This window comes from Nomascus leucogenys, chromosome 3 (genome assembly GCF_006542625.1).
Source record: "Nomascus leucogenys isolate Asia chromosome 3, Asia_NLE_v1, whole genome shotgun sequence".
Taxonomy (NCBI): domain Eukaryota; kingdom Metazoa; phylum Chordata; class Mammalia; order Primates; family Hylobatidae; genus Nomascus; species Nomascus leucogenys.
Genome location: NC_044383.1, coordinates 76,058,788 through 76,075,587, shown reverse-complemented (window position 1 = coordinate 76,075,587; position 16,800 = coordinate 76,058,788). Strand labels below are relative to the sequence as shown.

At 40.6% G+C, this 16,800-nt stretch overlaps 1 protein-coding gene across 1 annotated transcript in view; it reads left to right on the top strand.

Moving 5' to 3' along the window:
* Positions 1 to 16,800, top strand: part of MDN1 (midasin AAA ATPase 1) — a 179,395-nt gene that overhangs the window by 156,570 nt on the left and 6,025 nt on the right. The window contains exons 85-97 of the mRNA XM_030809472.1: positions 473 to 614; positions 2,143 to 2,318; positions 2,870 to 3,013; positions 3,529 to 3,676; positions 6,156 to 6,463; positions 6,699 to 6,863; positions 8,271 to 8,372; positions 9,112 to 9,316; positions 10,737 to 10,907; positions 11,910 to 12,073; positions 12,785 to 12,874; positions 14,765 to 14,880; positions 15,421 to 15,595. Of these exons, the coding sequence (XP_030665332.1) occupies positions 473 to 614; positions 2,143 to 2,318; positions 2,870 to 3,013; positions 3,529 to 3,676; positions 6,156 to 6,463; positions 6,699 to 6,863; positions 8,271 to 8,372; positions 9,112 to 9,316; positions 10,737 to 10,907; positions 11,910 to 12,073; positions 12,785 to 12,874; positions 14,765 to 14,880; positions 15,421 to 15,595 (2,106 nt within the window). The remainder of the gene's footprint in view (positions 1 to 472; positions 615 to 2,142; positions 2,319 to 2,869; positions 3,014 to 3,528; positions 3,677 to 6,155; positions 6,464 to 6,698; positions 6,864 to 8,270; positions 8,373 to 9,111; positions 9,317 to 10,736; positions 10,908 to 11,909; positions 12,074 to 12,784; positions 12,875 to 14,764; positions 14,881 to 15,420; positions 15,596 to 16,800) is intronic.

The following is a 16,800-nucleotide window of genomic DNA, read 5'->3' as shown; positions in this document are numbered from 1 at the left end:
ATGATTGTGCCACTGTACTCCAGGCTGGGCAACATAGTGACACCCTGTCTAAAAACATATATAATTTTTTATAAAAGAAATATATAAACCAAGGAAGAATGAACAAGATTCTCTTGGGCCACTGTCTTTCAGTGATCATAGTGACAAAAATAGTATTAAAGAATTGGATAATAAAAGATTGATGAATTTTTTTATCCTACAAAGAATATATATTCTTGCAAATGTGTCTGGGACTATTTTTACAATTCCCAATAAGAAAACCTGAACAAAATTCTGTACTCTGATTAAAATAAGTGGAAACTAACTCCAGAAATTTTACAAATTCCATGTGGTTGTCTCTGTTGTTTCTCTTTTTTTTTCCTCTCCCAGATATATTTTTACACCATTAACCTTGGCATTTATATCTCAGAGCTGAAGCAAACATTGGTAAAGTTTCATATATTTATGTTTACTATAATACTTCTTTATGTAGGTGGAAGATACATTTCAGAAGGGTCAAGAAAAAGACAAAGAGGATCCTGATTCAAAATCCGATATTAAGGGCGAGGATAATGCCATTGAGATGTCAGAAGATTTTGATGGGAAAATGCATGATGGGGAGCTTGAAGAACAAGGTTGCAGATTATCTGTCACTTCATTCTTGTTTTTGAAAGCATAAATATTTTATCCAGGAAATTACATGTTCCTAATAAGGAACCTAATATAATCTTTTGAAACAAGTTGGTTACTGTGCTTAACTGCAAATGAAAACCTCAGCAGCTGCATGTGCTATCACCACCTCCACTGAGGCAGAAGTCCCTGGTCTCTCATAGATTCTTCTCACATTGACTGATGTTCTAGCTGCCTCATGTGGTAGATGCAGTGGCTCAGTAGTGCCCTTCAGGGATGCCTGAAAGGAGATGATCCCTAATGGAGCTGGGCTCTCAACAAAAGGCAAATTGTTCTGTAGTGTTTAAAATACCTTTTATTCCTAATTAGAAAAATAGTAGATGTTTGTTGTAGATGATTTGGAACAAACATGTAGAAAAGAAATAGATCCCCCCCTCAGGCCTACTAGCCATAGTACTTAATAAATTGTGGTATATTTCTTTCCATTTATTGCATGTATACACACACAGAGACCATATACCATTCTGTAGTCTGCTTTTTTCTTTCTTTCTTTTTTTTTTAAGATGGAGTCTCGCTGTGTCCCCCAGGCTGGAGTGCAGTGGCGCAATCTCGGCTCACTGCAAGCTCCACCTCTCGGGTTCATGCCATTCTCCTGCCTCAGCATCTTGAGTAGCTGGGACTACAGGCGCCTGCCACCACGCCCAGCTAATTTTTTTTTGTATTTTTAGTAGAGATGGGGTTTCACCATGTTAGCCAGGATGGCCTCGATCTCCTGACATCATGATCCGCCCACCTCAGCCTCCCAAAGTGCTGGGATTACAGGCGTGAGCCACTGCGCTGGGCCTGCTTTTTTCATTTAACATCTTATGAACATTCTCCCTGTCATTAAAAATTATTTGAGAATTTGATTTTTTAAAGTACATCGTCATCTGTCATATGTTTGTACCATAATTCAGCTCTTGCCCCAAATTTCTGTCGAATTGGAGATAACTGTATCTTATTCTAAAATGAATATCTTGCAGAAATGAAAGTTGACCTTAGTGGCAGCTGGCCTAAGGCACATAGGATATGACCTTTTGCAAAGTAGACCCTGTGCAAAGACAAATGAAGACAATTCTGATTGAGACCTGATTTTAGGTGTTGGAAAAAATCATAGCAGTATATTGAAGATGGGGAGGACCCGTGGAAACCACCTAGTCCAACCCCATCATTTCAGACACAAAACTCAGGTTGCTGAGTCCCATAATGGCCATTCCCCCAGCACCAAAACCAGACATCCTCCTAGGTATTTCCTTACTCTTCTTACCATCTCTTCACGCATTATAGACTTCCTTGTTCCTCTACTTTGCAAAACACAGTAAGACTATGTCAGTAGATCTAAAGGCATCTGCCTGTAGGGTGTGTTCTGCAGAAAAAGGCAATAAATCTCAGGTGGGGCCCTTGCCAGGGAAGCGGATCCACACCTCTCTTACATACACAGGACTGGGTCAGTTTGGAGATCTGCCTAACTAAGCTCAGTGCCTTCCCTTTCAGAAGAGGATGATGAGAAATCAGATAGTGAGGGCGGAGACCTGGATAAACACATGGGCGATCTCAATGGTGAGGAAGCTGACAAACTAGATGAGAGGCTTTGGGGTGATGACGATGAGGAGGAAGATGAGGAGGAAGAAGACAATAAAACTGAAGAAACAGGACCAGGAATGGATGAGGTAATTGAAAGATCCCCCCCTCCCAAACAAGCTGAGAGGAGGTAATCTGCCCACCACCTACCATTCTCTGTCATTTACTTCTCTTCTTTTTCTGTATTTGTTTTGTTCTCTTTTTCCCATTCCTCTTTTTCTTTTTGCTATCCTATCTTATTGATTACATTGAAAGCTAAGAGTAGCTTGACCTGAGTCATCCCATGTGTTGTGGAAGAGGATGAACAAAACCCTGTGCAGATGTTCTAAGCTGATTCTCCTATAGGCCACTGAATTTTTCCAGCTCCCAGCTTGGGAGAACTCCAGGGCTGAGTGTAATACTGCAACAGCCCAGGGTGATGCAATGAATTATCAAACTCACCCCACCATTCACACACCTAATAATATTGCTGCTGTCATGGAGACCTGCACTGTTTTCTCTAGGTCATGGATGGCACTTCATCAGCCATCCATGGGATAGGTCCAATAGGCAGAAATTATGCATGTCTAAAAGTCAACCCATGCAGAAGCAGTTTCTTGGATTGAGTGTGATGATTGTTTTTTCTTCCTCTGACATTTAGGAAGATTCTGAACTTGTTGCTAAAGATGACAACTTGGATAGTGGCAATTCAAACAAAGATAAAAGCCAGCAAGATAAGAAGGAAGAAGCAGAAGCTGATGATGGTGGACAAGGTGAAGACAAAATTAATGAACAAATAGATGAGGTAATGAAGATTTGAAACTGATCCGCTCTCTTGACTCAAGGCCAGGGCTCTTGAACTGTATAGTTCTCAAGGTGTCTCAAGACATTTTTTCCCCTATTCGTTGACTGCTCTCCCATTACCTCATAAAAGAATATGCAACAGAGGCTCTTAACAGGACATAAAATATCTAACTGTTGGTTCCTGACAGGGTAGTCCACATGTTGTCTGGGCTCATGCTATAGATCAGAAGCTAAAACCTGTGATCCCTTCTTTATTTCTTCTTGTAAGTTTCTTTGAGATTAAGTAACATAGCACCACTTGTCCTTGGATAACCTGCACAGAAAGTGAAATCTGAGATTCCAACGTGAAAGGTCTAAAAATATTATTAAAATACTAATGTGTACAGATAATTTTAGGGAATAGATATTGTATTCTCTCACAGTGTAAAATACTTAGAGCTGATTTTATGGGAATTCTACTTTTTAAAAAAAGATTTGTATTTTTATCTTATCCCTGTTGTCTCCATTGTCCCAAAGAGGGAATATGATGAAAATGAGGTGGACCCTTACCATGGCAAACAGGAAAAGGTGCCAGAACCCGAGGCCTTGGACCTTCCAGATGACTTGAACCTCGACAGTGAAGACAAGAATGGTGGTGAGGACACCGACAATGAAGAAGGAGAAGGTGCGTCTTTCAGAAACAAAGAGACCAGTTAGAACTCACTAATGAACAGTAACTGATTTCTCTTTTGAGAGCTGGCTCTGTGTCATGGCCACGTGATAAATCACGTTTGGTTGGCTCAATCCCAGTTTGAGACAATGGTTTGCCTTTCCTTTGTAGTATTTCTCATGTGATTATCCCTATAGCTCATCAACCACGAAGTATTTATCAAACTACTGTCACGTCCTATTCTCGCTTTTGGCACTGCTGTGCCCTGGTGGTGCTTCACACACAGCACTGTGTATCCCATCTCATGGGATGGTGTAAACGCTGTGCAGTCTGGGTATACCAAGCTGTCGTGGAGTCCAGTTACAGCTTTTTTAGAGAAATGGTTTCAGTTATTGATTGTCACGTGTAGTGAGGAACGAGACTAAATAATCCCAAGAGAAATCACATGGCATATGACAGTATTTCATGCCTTTGTCATCCATTTTTCAACCCTAGTGAGTCCTTTAGGGAGTGTTATCTGGTATTGGTTGAAAGCATTGTGTTGGAGGTGCCCCTGTAACAGAGGGCCCCATTCCTGCTGCTTAATCAGACAGAAAGATGTGAGCTGGCCTCGCTGATAAATGAGTCAGTTACATAGTTATAAAGTCTATTTTTAAAAATGTATATGTATATTTTTATAATGCTGTATTAGAACAAAAATAGCAAGTTATAAAGGAAAAAATAAGAGGTGCCATTTATGTAAAAATCAATTTTAGAATCTAGTTGCAAACAAAGTCAATAACCAAGAAAGCATAAAATTAAGAAAATTAAAATCCACTGAGAATGTAATACGCTATCTGCTTTTAAATAGCCAGACTCATTTTGTAACTAAGGAACAATTATTTAAAATTGTTTGCTAATTAAATAATAGATAATGGAAAAAAAAAAAACAATAGGCTGGTTGCAGAGGCTTATGCCTGTAATCCCAACACTTTGGGAAGCCAAGGTGGGAGAATCACTTGAGCTCAGAGTTTGAGACCAGCCTGAACAACATAGTGAGTGAGACCCTGTCTCTACCAAAGAAAAAAAAAAGTAGTTGGGTATTATGGCACACACCTGTAGTCCTAGCTCCTCAGGAGCTGAGGCGAGAGAATTGCTTGAGCCCAGGAGGTTGAGGCTGCAGTAGGCCATGATCTCGCCACTGCACTCCAGCTTGGGTGACAGAAGGAGACTCTGTCTCTAAAAAATTAAAAAATTAGCCAGGCACGGTGGTTCATGTCTATGATCCCAGCACTTTGGGAGGCTGAGGCGGGCAGATCACCTGAGGTCAGGAGTTCGAGACTAGCCTGACCAACATGGAGAAACCCCGTCTCTACTAAAAATACAAAATTAGCTGGGTATGGTGGTGTATGCCTGTAATCCTGGCTACTTGGGAGGCTGAAGCAGGAGAATTGCTTGAACCAGGAGGCAGAGGTTGCAGTGAGCCGAGGTGGCACCGCTGCATGCCAGCCTGGGCAACAAGAGCGAGACTCCATCTCAAAAAAATAAAAAAAATAAAAATGAGTTATTTTAAGAATTTGCTAATAACTGATTTTTGAAGTGTCCAAAGTATAGAAAAGCTCTTTTGATAAAACTTTTTCAAAATAAGTGTTTCTATTTCAGCGTGAGTTGTATTTTCTGTATATGATCATGACATCCACCAATTATTCACAATGATAATTGAGCATTAAGCTGTCATTTCCTATTGTTGGCCTAAAAGTTTCCTATTGTGTTTTTTTGTGTTTGTTTATGGGGTTTTTTTTGGGTGGATTAGCTATTATTTTTTAATGAAATGTGCCATTAAAACAACTGTATGTATGAATATGGTTTAAAACAAGGGTGGGCAAACATTTTCTATAAAGTGTCAGATACTAAGTATTTTAGGCTTTGCAGACCATAAGCTCTCGATTGCAAACACGCAGTTCTACTGTTGTAGAGTGAAAGCAGCCATAGGCAGTACAAACTGGATGGGGTAAACATAGAATATATGTTGCTGTGTTCCAGTAAAAACTTTACTTTTTTTTGGAGACAGGGTCTTGCCCTTTCACCCAGGCTGGAGTACTGGGGCATGATCATAGTTCATTGCAGCCTTGACCTCCTGGGCTCAAGTGATCCTCCTGCCTCGGCCTCCTGAGTAGCCAAGACCATAGGTGTATGCCGCCACGCTTGGCTAATTTTTTATTTTTTGTAAAAGATGGGGTCTCACTATGATGCATGCCCAGGCTGGTCTTGAACTCAAGTGATCCTTCCATCTCAGCCTCCCAAAGTGTTGGGATGATAGGCATGTGCCACCGTGCCCGGCCAGTAGAACTTTCTTCATGGAAACATGTGGAGGCCAGATTTGGCCTGTGGGTCACAATTTGCCACTTGCTGGTTTAGAGAATTGTAATAAGACAAAACTTGCATAACTAGCTCCCAGCTTAAGAAATCATGTATGTTTAAAAAATTCTGCACTCCTTTTGTTGTATCTATACAGAAGAGAATCCTTTGGAGATAAAAGAAAAACCAGAAGAAGCAGGTCATGAAGCTGAGGAAAGAGGAGAGACTGAGATTGACCAGAATGAAAGTCAGAGTCCACAGGAGCCCGAGGAAGGCCCCAGTGAAGATGACAAGGCAGAAGGGGAAGAGGAAATGGACACAGGAGCTGATGACCAAGATGGAGATGCTGCTCAGCATCCTGAAGAACACTCCGAGGAGCAGCAGCAGTCTCTGGAGGAAAAAGACAAGGAAGCCGATGAAGAAGGTGGAGAGAATGGCCCTGCTGACCAAGGTTTCCAGCCCCAGGTATCGTGAGATGTCTGGCTTTTTATGTTAAAAATAATGAGGAAGAGGAGAAGTCACCTTATTCCCGTTAGAATCCCTTTTAGGATACTCCTCCATCAACATGTGGCACTTCAAGGAGTTCTAAGTTTCTGTTTTAAGACCCTCGGTTAGGAGTGGGGAAGCCTGCTTGTTGCTGGGTCTCCCACCTTATGCTGTTCCCCCAGAGCATTTAATGCTGTGTTTGATTTCTCTGCAGAAGCAGGAAGAAGAACAGGAGGACTCTGATACAGAGGAGCAGGTGCCAGAGGCTTTGGAGAGGAAGGAGCACGCCTCCTGTGGGCAGACTGGCGTGGAGAACATGCAGAGCACACAGGCCATGGAGCTGGCTGGGGCCGCACCTGAGAAAGAGCAGGGGAAAGAGGTGATCAGTGGTTTCACTGCAGCCACCAGCTGCCTCTTAATAGGGTCTCTTCTCCCTGTCTGACATCACCTTCTGTGTAGCATTAGTTGGTTTATGTTTGGTTATTTTGTTGTTGTTTGTTTTGTTGTTGACATCTAACAGACCACATCTCATTCTTTAAGCAACACGTGACTGAACAGTTATTTTTTTAAAGATAGGGATACATTCTGAAAAATGCCTCATTCCGTAATTTTGTGATTGTGTGAACACTATAGAGTGTACTTACACAAACCTCGATGGTAGAGCCAGTTGCCCCTAGGCTGCAAACCTGTACAGTGTTACTGTACTGAATACTGCAGGCAGTTGTAACACAATGTAAGTATTTATGAATCTAAACATGGAAAAGATATAGTAAAAACGTGTTATTATCTTATAGGACCACCAGTGCACATTGCAGTCTTTCCTTGACTGAAACGTTGTTGTGTGGTGCATGACTGATACTTATTTTTATATGCCTCCCAGGACAAACCCCGGAATATCGGCTTTTATTTAAGTGGTGTGCATAATAAGAAAAAGTTGTTAGACTGGTAGCTCTAGATGGGAGAATCAGGTTCGTGTTGTTTTTCAGAAAGCTCTCCAGGAAGGAAACATGGAATTTAGACTTCAGGCAATGTATACCTTTAATGATGTTTTGCTTTTCCTTGCTCATCATCAGGTTTCTAAATGTTTAATTTAAAAAGCAAATAACTTTTTCATTCTTTGATCTGGTGGTGATGTGTGCTGATATGGCCACAATTCAGGTTGCTGGGTGCTATGGAAAGAACATGGAATGTCACCACAGGACCTGCTGGTTACAGTGGTGATTCTGGACAACTTTAGTCTCTTTGAGTCCTAGTTCTTACTGACAGTAACAACCATTTATATTGCTTATACCGTATGACTACCACCACCACAAATATTCATTGAGCACCCATTAGGTGCTAAGCATTTTCATTACTTCAGAAAGTCCTATGTCCCCATGAGATAGATGATATTGTACTATTTTCTTCATTGTATATTTGAGAAAAATAAGCCTCAGTAAAATTAAATGACAACCTCAAGTGTACACAGCTGGTTGATGATGAAGCCTGGTTTCTAGTTGAGGTCTGTCCGGTCTTTGGAGTGAGACATAATACTCCTGCAAAGAACTAAGCAGCCTTATAAAGGCCCCTGAGAGGGTAACACAAGGTCTGTACCTAGACACTCCTGTTTCTGCCTGTAGGCCGGGCCTTAGTTATGGTGAGTTCCAGAGCAGGCAGGTAGGCAGGAGTGATTATATGACTGAGAATAAAGGATAGCAGTAAGAGAAGTTGTATTCAATGCAGCACAGTAACCAGGGACTTGTAATAGCTTCTTTCACCTCATTCTTTTGTGGCTTGGATTTCCTAGGAACACGGAAGTGGAGCTGCAGATGCAAACCAGGCAGAAGGCCATGAATCGAATTTCATTGCCCAGTTGGCCTCCCAGAAGCACACCAGGAAAAACACACAGGTTTCTATCACTCCTCAGCTAAACTTAGGTGAAGACAGCATGTAGAAAAACATGTTCCAAACGTAGTGCTTTAAAAAAAAAAAAAAAAAAGCTATACTCCTGTTTTTTTTTTTTTTTTTGTCGCATCAGATATGATAGCAGCCTTGGTGAGCAGACCAGGACCATGGGGCTTTACCCAGTGGGATCCTGTCACTGGGCTTCTTCCCTGCCTGTGTCTCTCCCCGACCCCTGATTCTGGCCATGAAGTCTTAAGAGCCAAGTGCTGTGTGCGGCTGCCCAGCACCTACTCTCTCACTCTTTTCATTGTCCATAGGCTTTTGCTTTTTTAAGAGTAAGTTTTTTAAATAGGGTATAATTTATGCACGTGATGCAAAATTAGTGTAAAAAACCAATCCCCTAAAAAGCCTACATCCTATTCCTGTCCCCAAGGGACCCTCCTCAGAGCAAATTGGTATTACCAATTCTTTCTTCTTTCAGAGATATTTTCTGCATATATGACATATATGGATGTGTGAAAGTATGTTTCTTTGCCTTCATTTTAGATATAAAAGTATATCACAGAGATTGTTCTATATAAGTATATAGATTCCCTGTTCTTTTTAATAGCTGTGTTGAATTCCATTCTTGTATGGCTACACCTGATTTACTTATCCTGTCCCCTGTAGATGGATATTATGTTTACTTTGAGTCCTTTTGTCATGACAGACAAGGCTCTGATGAATTTCCTTGTATTTCTCAGAGTTTTAAGAGGAAACCTGGGCAGGCTGACAATGAACGTTCCATGGGTGATCACAATGAGCGTGTGCACAAGAGGCTGAGGACTGTGGATGCGGACAGCCATGCCGAGCAGGGGCCAGCTCAGCAGCCCCAGGCCCAGGTGGAGGATGCAGATGCATTTGAGCACATTAAACAAGGCAGTGACGCGTACGATGCACAGACCTATGGTATGGTCCTGGGAAAGCTGCTGCCTTTGCCCACTGAGCTCTCTCTGAGAGCTTGTGCTGTGTTTTGATACGTATTTGTGGGGTACAGTGTGAGGTTTTGATACATGTATACAATGTTTAATGATCAGGTCAAGTCAGCTGTGCCTGGCAGCTGATAGTACACATTTGTATCAGGGGAAAGAGGAAATGGCTTTGTAAACATAAGAAATGTGCAGAAATACAGTTTGTTTTTGGTACAAAGGTATCTGTAACCAAGTGAAGATGGTTAAGATTTCTTGGTTTAGTATAAACACTTTAAATATCCTTAAATATAATAATTAAAAATAACAGTTGGCTACATCCAAACCCCAATATCAGGGTTTCTTCGTACTGGACATTTCTTTCTTCTTAGTCACCTCTGGATAGGTCCCTGTGCTGACAGGAGCTATGATACTTGAAATATATGTTTTCTCCATAAGTGCAAAAAGGAGGAAAAATGTCTCAGCATGAGGTCATTGGTCAGTCTCCCCTTCTAGTTCTCTTCGTGACTTCACTGTTTCATTCCTAATATGTAAACTTATATTGAGAATAATCTACCTTTTAGTATGGTATGAAAATGATTGCTCTACATTGGATTACATTTGTCTCTCCTTGATCCCACTTAAAAAAAAAAAAAAATAGAGCAGTAGCTACCATGTATTGAGCTTTTGCTTTGTGCCAAAAAACTTTTCTGAGCCTTTGCTGCATGATCATAAACTTCCTCAACGAATCCTATGAGCTAGAGCTTCTCTGTTGTATAGGTAAGTACACTGAGGCCAGGTGGTTTAAGAACTCACTCACACAAGATCACAATGCTGGGATTCCTAGTCGTCTTTCTGTGCCTTGTTTTCTATTACTTTTCATTATTTTTAATTGACCTATAATAATGATACGTATTTGTGGGGTACAGTGTGAGGTTTTGATACATGTATACAATGTTTAATGATCAGGTCAAGATAATTAGCTTATCTACCACCTCAAACATTTATCATTTCTTTGTGTTGGGAACATTCAAATCTGCTCTTCTAGTCATTTGAAAATATATAATAAATTATTGTTAGAGTCACCCTATAGCCCAGTTAAACACCCTATTTTGTCAAATGCTCAGGAGCATTTGACTGTGTACTTTGAGTTCATACTGTAGGGCGGAAGGCAGCCAGTGTCACATGTATAGTTACACTATATCCTCATAATTTATGTAGGGGGTAGGGAACAGGCAGTTCATTATGTCAGTAGGTCAATAGGAAATCTTGGGTACAGACAAGTCTCCAAGCTGGTCAGTGGCACAACTTGCATCAGTAGCATTTTGGAAGCTAGAATGACGGAAACCATACCCACGTATTATTATTTTGTTCTGCAAAGACCTAGGATTTTTATGTGTGAGTGCGTGCTTTGTTGACAGATGTGGCCAGCAAAGAACAGCAACAGTCTGCAAAAGACTCTGGCAAAGATCAGGAAGAGGAGGAGATAGAGGACACCCTCATGGACACAGAGGAGCAGGAGGAGCTCAAAGCAGCAGACGTGGAGCAGCTGAAGCCAGAGGAAATCAAGTCGGGCACCACAGCACCCTTGGGTGAGTCCTGCTAGTGAACAAACCCTTCCCAGGCTCTCTGACTTGAAGTAGTCAGTTCTCTCTCACTATAATCTAGTCTGGTGTTCAATTCCATGTCCTAATCCATGGCTTAGATGAATAAATTGCCTATAATAATTTCATTATATTTTGTTTGGGACCAGAAAACGAAAATATGGACAGGGATGGGTGTTGCAGGACACCATCCTTTAAGGAGTCCCCTAAAACTTGAATTTCTGGCAAAATCTCATCAGTTTTTAAAAAATATGTAGAAGAAACCAGAATAGTACACTTACTACAGCTATGATGAGAAAGTATATTATTAGAGAAATGATATTTTCAATTATATAAAAGTATATGCTATTAGCATAAAATGCAGTAAAATATTAAAAGAAATAGAATGAGAAGTTTACCTTTCATAGCTAACCAAGTTCTATTACTTGGCAAAAAAAATAACTTTATCAGCAATGAATAAATGCAAATTCAAAAGAACTTGCCAAATTCAAAGGCTTTTTCTTCTGCTTAGTTCCTGTCCTCTCAGGAGTGTTAGAACTGTTAGAACGGTTGACTACCCTATGTGACAATCCAGGCTTTGCCTCTCACCTCACAAGTTGAAGCAAATTGTTCATCTTTTCTTTGCCTCAGTTTCCTCATCTGTAAAATGGAATTGTGGCTTTTAGTTTTTATTTCTGTCAAAGTTTTACATGCATATAGTTTCAAGAACCACAGTTTTACAAGGCTTCTTAGGACACCCAAAATTTCCCCTATTTCCCTTTCCGAGAACATCTGCCTTCAACATCAGGTGAGGAGGAGGGGAGTTTAGAGAGTAAGGGTTGGCAATGAGTGTCTCAGAGAGAAAGAACCTCTGAAATCAACATGTGGAAATGTGTTGGAGAGTGAATGAATGAAGTTTGATTAATTGTCAGGATTAACGGGCAATAGCAAAGACTTGGTCAGTCATCAGGCTACTATTATAAGTAAAATTATGTCCTTAAATGAAAATAGGCTTTGATGAGATGGAAGTGGAGATCCAAACTGTTAAAACAGAGGAAGACCAAGACCCCAGAACAGACAAAGCCCATAAGGAGACAGAAAATGAGAAACCAGAAAGAAGCCGAGAGTCTACCATTCATACAGCTCATCAATTCCTCATGGACACGATCTTCCAGGTAGTAAAACTCACAAATTACTGCATTAATATAGTGTTAATAAATTAACAAAATAAAATTTTAAACTGGTTTTAAATCTTTGTCTTTAGAACTTTATGGAACATCTGGTTGTTGAGGGGTTTCATGTTCTTATTCAAAATTTTTAGGCATACTATTGGTATGATAGGTGTTCTTCAAGCATGTGATACTGTTCCAACAATTAATCACAGGGTCACAGTGCCCTGACCTGTCTGTGATGGTGGGTCTGGTCCTTGGCCTCTGGGACTCACATCCCACTTTTCTAACCATCCTTGTATAAGGAACCTTCAGGACAATTAGGTTTGTGATGGTTAAGTAAAAAATCTTTGGCTTAGTGCCTGTATGTATGAAGAGCTATTTAATTTAAGTTCTTGAGCTAAGAGTTTGACTTACTTGATTAATCAGATAACGTTTTCATTATTGATGACTTAAGGGTGTTTGGGTTTTGTTTTGCTACAGTGGCTTTATAAATGTTAAAAGTTTTCTTTATCCATATTGTCTCTCTAAGAGGGAAGCAGAATGCTTGTCTGGCATCTTCTCATTGTGTCACTGTATTTGCTGAATTAAGTTTTGAATCTCAGAAGCATTTGACTATGTACTTTGAGTTCATACTGTAGGGCGGAAGACACCCAGTGATACTAAGTTGGTGATTCCAACCTGGGCCACCTCTTACCTATGGCTTTTTCTTCTTAGCCCTTTTTAAAAGATGTCAATGAGCTAAGACAGGAGCTGGAGAGACAGCTGGAAATGTGGCAGCCACGTGAATCTGGAAACCCAGAAGAAGTAAGTCACTGTTCACTGTTTTTTTTCGTAAAATATCTCGACTTTTTTTTTGTTTGTTTAACATATAGCAAACTTAATAGGTTCTTAGCAATTACCTTAGTAAAAAGGACCAGGCATATGGAGAATATAATTACAATCCTAAAGCCTACATCTGTCCATCAGTTTCTGGCTGCTTTGCTGTTAGATCTATAGCTTAATTAAAATAGAAATTGGTGTGCTTAATTCCTTTAATTTCTGTTGCTGGCTCTGTAATGGATGTAATAGTTGTGACAGTGGTTGAAAAACTGGGCAAGAGTCTGTGCTGTGCCATCCTGAGAAGAGGCCAGCTAGGTCATTGCTGGCTGACTTAACGTGGTAGTGTGGATTAACCAGCAGTTTTATTTTTAATGACTTTGCATCCTAAATTTACTGTATTATGTACACATTTCACTTTTATATCTATTGTCATAATCACTCCCACCACATATATGTATTGAGTGCTCTGCCACAGTTGGCAGAAAAATCATGGGGCTTTGTGTTGAGTGTGTTGCTGGAGGGATTTGCCCTTAGCATTTTTACTTTTTTTTATTTTTTTGAGATGGAGTCTTGCTCTCTCGCCCCAGCTGGAGTGCAGTGGCGCAATCTGGGCTCACTGCAAGTTCCGCCTCCCGGGTTCAAGTGATTCTTGTGCCTCAGCCTTCCAAGTAGCTGGGATTACAGGCACTTGCCACCACGCCCGGCTAATTTTTTTGTATTTTAGTAGAGGCAGGGTTTCACCATGTTGGCCAGGCTGGACTCAAACTTCAGGTGATCCACCCGCCTTGGCCTCCCAAAGTGCTGAGATTACGGGCGTGAACCACCATGTCCTGCCCACTTTTACTTTTGAAACATGATTCTGAGCATCCACCAATAAGTAGCTGGATCTGCTGGTGCCAAAATTACCCATTCACATCTCCCTCCCCATATGAAGGGTACACGTTTTACTCTTTGGAGGTGACATAAGTAAGGCATTGATTTGGTCATGAATTACAATAATTAACTGCCTCGTTTCATTCTTTCTCACTTAGAAGTGTGGGTTATGGGTTTGGTTGAAGGAGAGACTTTTTTCTTTTTTCTTTTCTTTTTCTTAAGACAGAGTTTTGCTCTTGTTGCCCAGGCTGGAGTGGAATGGCATGATCTTGGCTCACCACAACCTCCACCTCCCGGGTTCAAGGGATTCTCCTGCCTCAGCCTCCTGAGTAGCTGGGATTACAGGCATGCAACATCACACCCAGCTAATTTTGTATTGTTAGTAGAGATGGGGTTTCTCCCTGTTAGTCAAGGTGGTCTCGAACTCCCAACCTCAGGTGATCCACCCGTCTTGGCCTCCCAAAGTGCTGGGATTACAGGTGTGAGCCACTGCGCCCGGCCGACTTTTTTCTTTCTTTCTTTTTTTTTTTTTTGAGATGGAATCTTGCTCTGTCATCCAGGCTAGAGTGCTGTGGTGCGATCTTGACCCACTGCAACCTCCGTCTCCTGGGTTCAAGCGATTCCCCTGCCTCAGCCTCCCGAGTAGCTGGGATTACAGGTGCCCGCCCCCATGCCCAGCTAATTTTTTGTATTTTTAGTAGAGACAGGGTTTCACCATGTCGGCCAGGCTGGTCTCGAACTCCTGGTCTCAAGTGATCCACCCGCCTCGGCCTCCCAAAGTGCTAGGATTACCAGGCATTAGCCACCACCCCTAGCTGGAAGGAGAGACATTTTTAATCAAGTAAATTACATGGTAGCTTGCTGGGAGAAGATTTAAAGTGCTTCTGTTGAGAAAGTTCATGCAGGTCATTTTCTACCACTTTGCTTAAAGCCTGCATCTTGCTAGAAGACTTGGTTGGCTCTGACATTCTGAGGGTAACTTACATTTTGTTGTTGTCACAGGAGAAGGTTGCAGCTGAGATGTGGCAGAGTTACCTGATCTTAACAGCGCCTCTTTCACAACGGTTATGTGAAGAGCTTCGTCTCATATTAGAGCCTACCCAGGCAGCCAAGCTGAAGTAAGTCTTCCCCTCTGGAAGGCCTCACAGTGCCCTGAGAAGATGGCAGCTTCATTGATTCTGTTGAACTTGGCACCTAACCATTTATAGTGCCAGATTCTAGGTTGCCGCTTCTGCCGTACAGGCACCAACCAGTATGCTGTTCCTTACCCTGTTTTCCTATTATTATCTCTGCACAAAAGTTTCTGGGTGTCTGTATTGATCACCTTGTTACATGTTGAGTTATTCACTTGCTACAGGTGTTACTCACCTAGATCTTTTCAAAGATGTCCAAAATCATTCATATTTAGTGCATTTTTTCCTAATTTTTAAAAATGTGTCTGGAAGGACCTAATTATTATTGCCACATACATGTCCAGTTTTTCTGGCTAGAGGTCAAGAAGATCCTGGCACTTAGTCCTCAATTGAAAGAAACACTTCATTGTGCCAGGTTCCTAGTTACCTGCTATTGGTTTTAAGGTATTATTGTGATTTTTGTCCTTAATAAAAATTCTCAGGAATTAAAAGTTAACTAATTTTTGCCCCCGTTTGAATAAATAGAGGAGACTATCGAACTGGGAAACGACTGAACATACGGAAAGTCATTCCATACATTGCTAGTCAATTTCGGAAAGACAAGATTTGGCTTCGAAGGACCAAGCCCAGTAAACGCCAGTATCAGATTTGTTTGGCTATCGATGACTCTTCTAGTATGGTAGACAATCATACCAAGCAGGTAAGGAAGAGAAATGCAGTGGCAGTTTGATAGGAAATTAACATCAAGCCATGGGCCACCAAAATGCTTTAGATATGATATGGCTAAAACATTTTGAAATACCTGTTAGGCCTGTTTTGAGAATGTGATAACCATCTTTGATAAGACCTAAGATTTAAAGAGTTCAAAAGGGCAATTTTACAATTTTAGGATGTCTCAGATGTGTTAGTTTCTTACTGTTGTAGGACTTTTACATTGTTGTGTTTCTTGACCCTGCTGTTTGTTCTTAACTGTCTAGTTGCAGAGTAAGTAAATCTGATGGTGCTTATTTTGCAGAAAATGCAACAGTGTACTATTAAAAAAAAATCAAAGTTTTCAGATATTACTGCATAGTCTTAAATAGTTTAAGTATGTATCTAGGATACATTTCTTTTATATCTGAAATTATCCAGAGTTATTGTTCTATCAGTGCTAATAATAAGTTTAGGAGCCTGAATAGAATTACTTATACCACCATTACAGATGCCAAACAGTGTTTGTTTTGGGCAGTGATGCTGTTATACAGCATGGGCTAATGAGAAACCTAAAATTTGTATGTTCTGCTGGAAAAAGTTAGTGTAGCCTCTGAACCTGGGTTCATATCCCAGCTCCATTTATTAACACATGACTTTGGGCAACTTATTTCTTAGTTATCAGTTTCACCTTCTGAAAAGTGAGGAATATGTATATTTATAAGCACACATAGAATAGTAATAACCTCATACTTGCAGAATTGTTATGAAGATTAAATGAAATAATAGATGTAGAACACTCAGTTTGCCACTTTTTTTGTCATATTGCAAATGGTAATGAAATTTTCTGATATAGTTCTACAGTCTGATCTGACTACATATATATGAATGGATTTTAAATTGGTTTTTAAAATTTGTTACCTACAAGAGGTTACTCTTTATGTAGGTCCAAAAAAAAGGAAAGAAAAATTCATAGACCATATTTCTCAAGGTCACTTTTTTTTTTTTTTAAAGACAGGGTCTTGCTCTGTTGCTTAGGCTGGAGTGCAGTGGCATGATCATAGGTCACTATGGCCTCAACCTTCTGGGCTTAAGCAGTACAGTCCTCCCACTTCAGCCTCCTGAGTAGCTGGGACCATAGGTGTGTGTCACCACGCCCAGCTAAATTGTGTTTTTTTTGTTGTTTTTTTGGTTTTTTTTGAAGACAGGGGTACA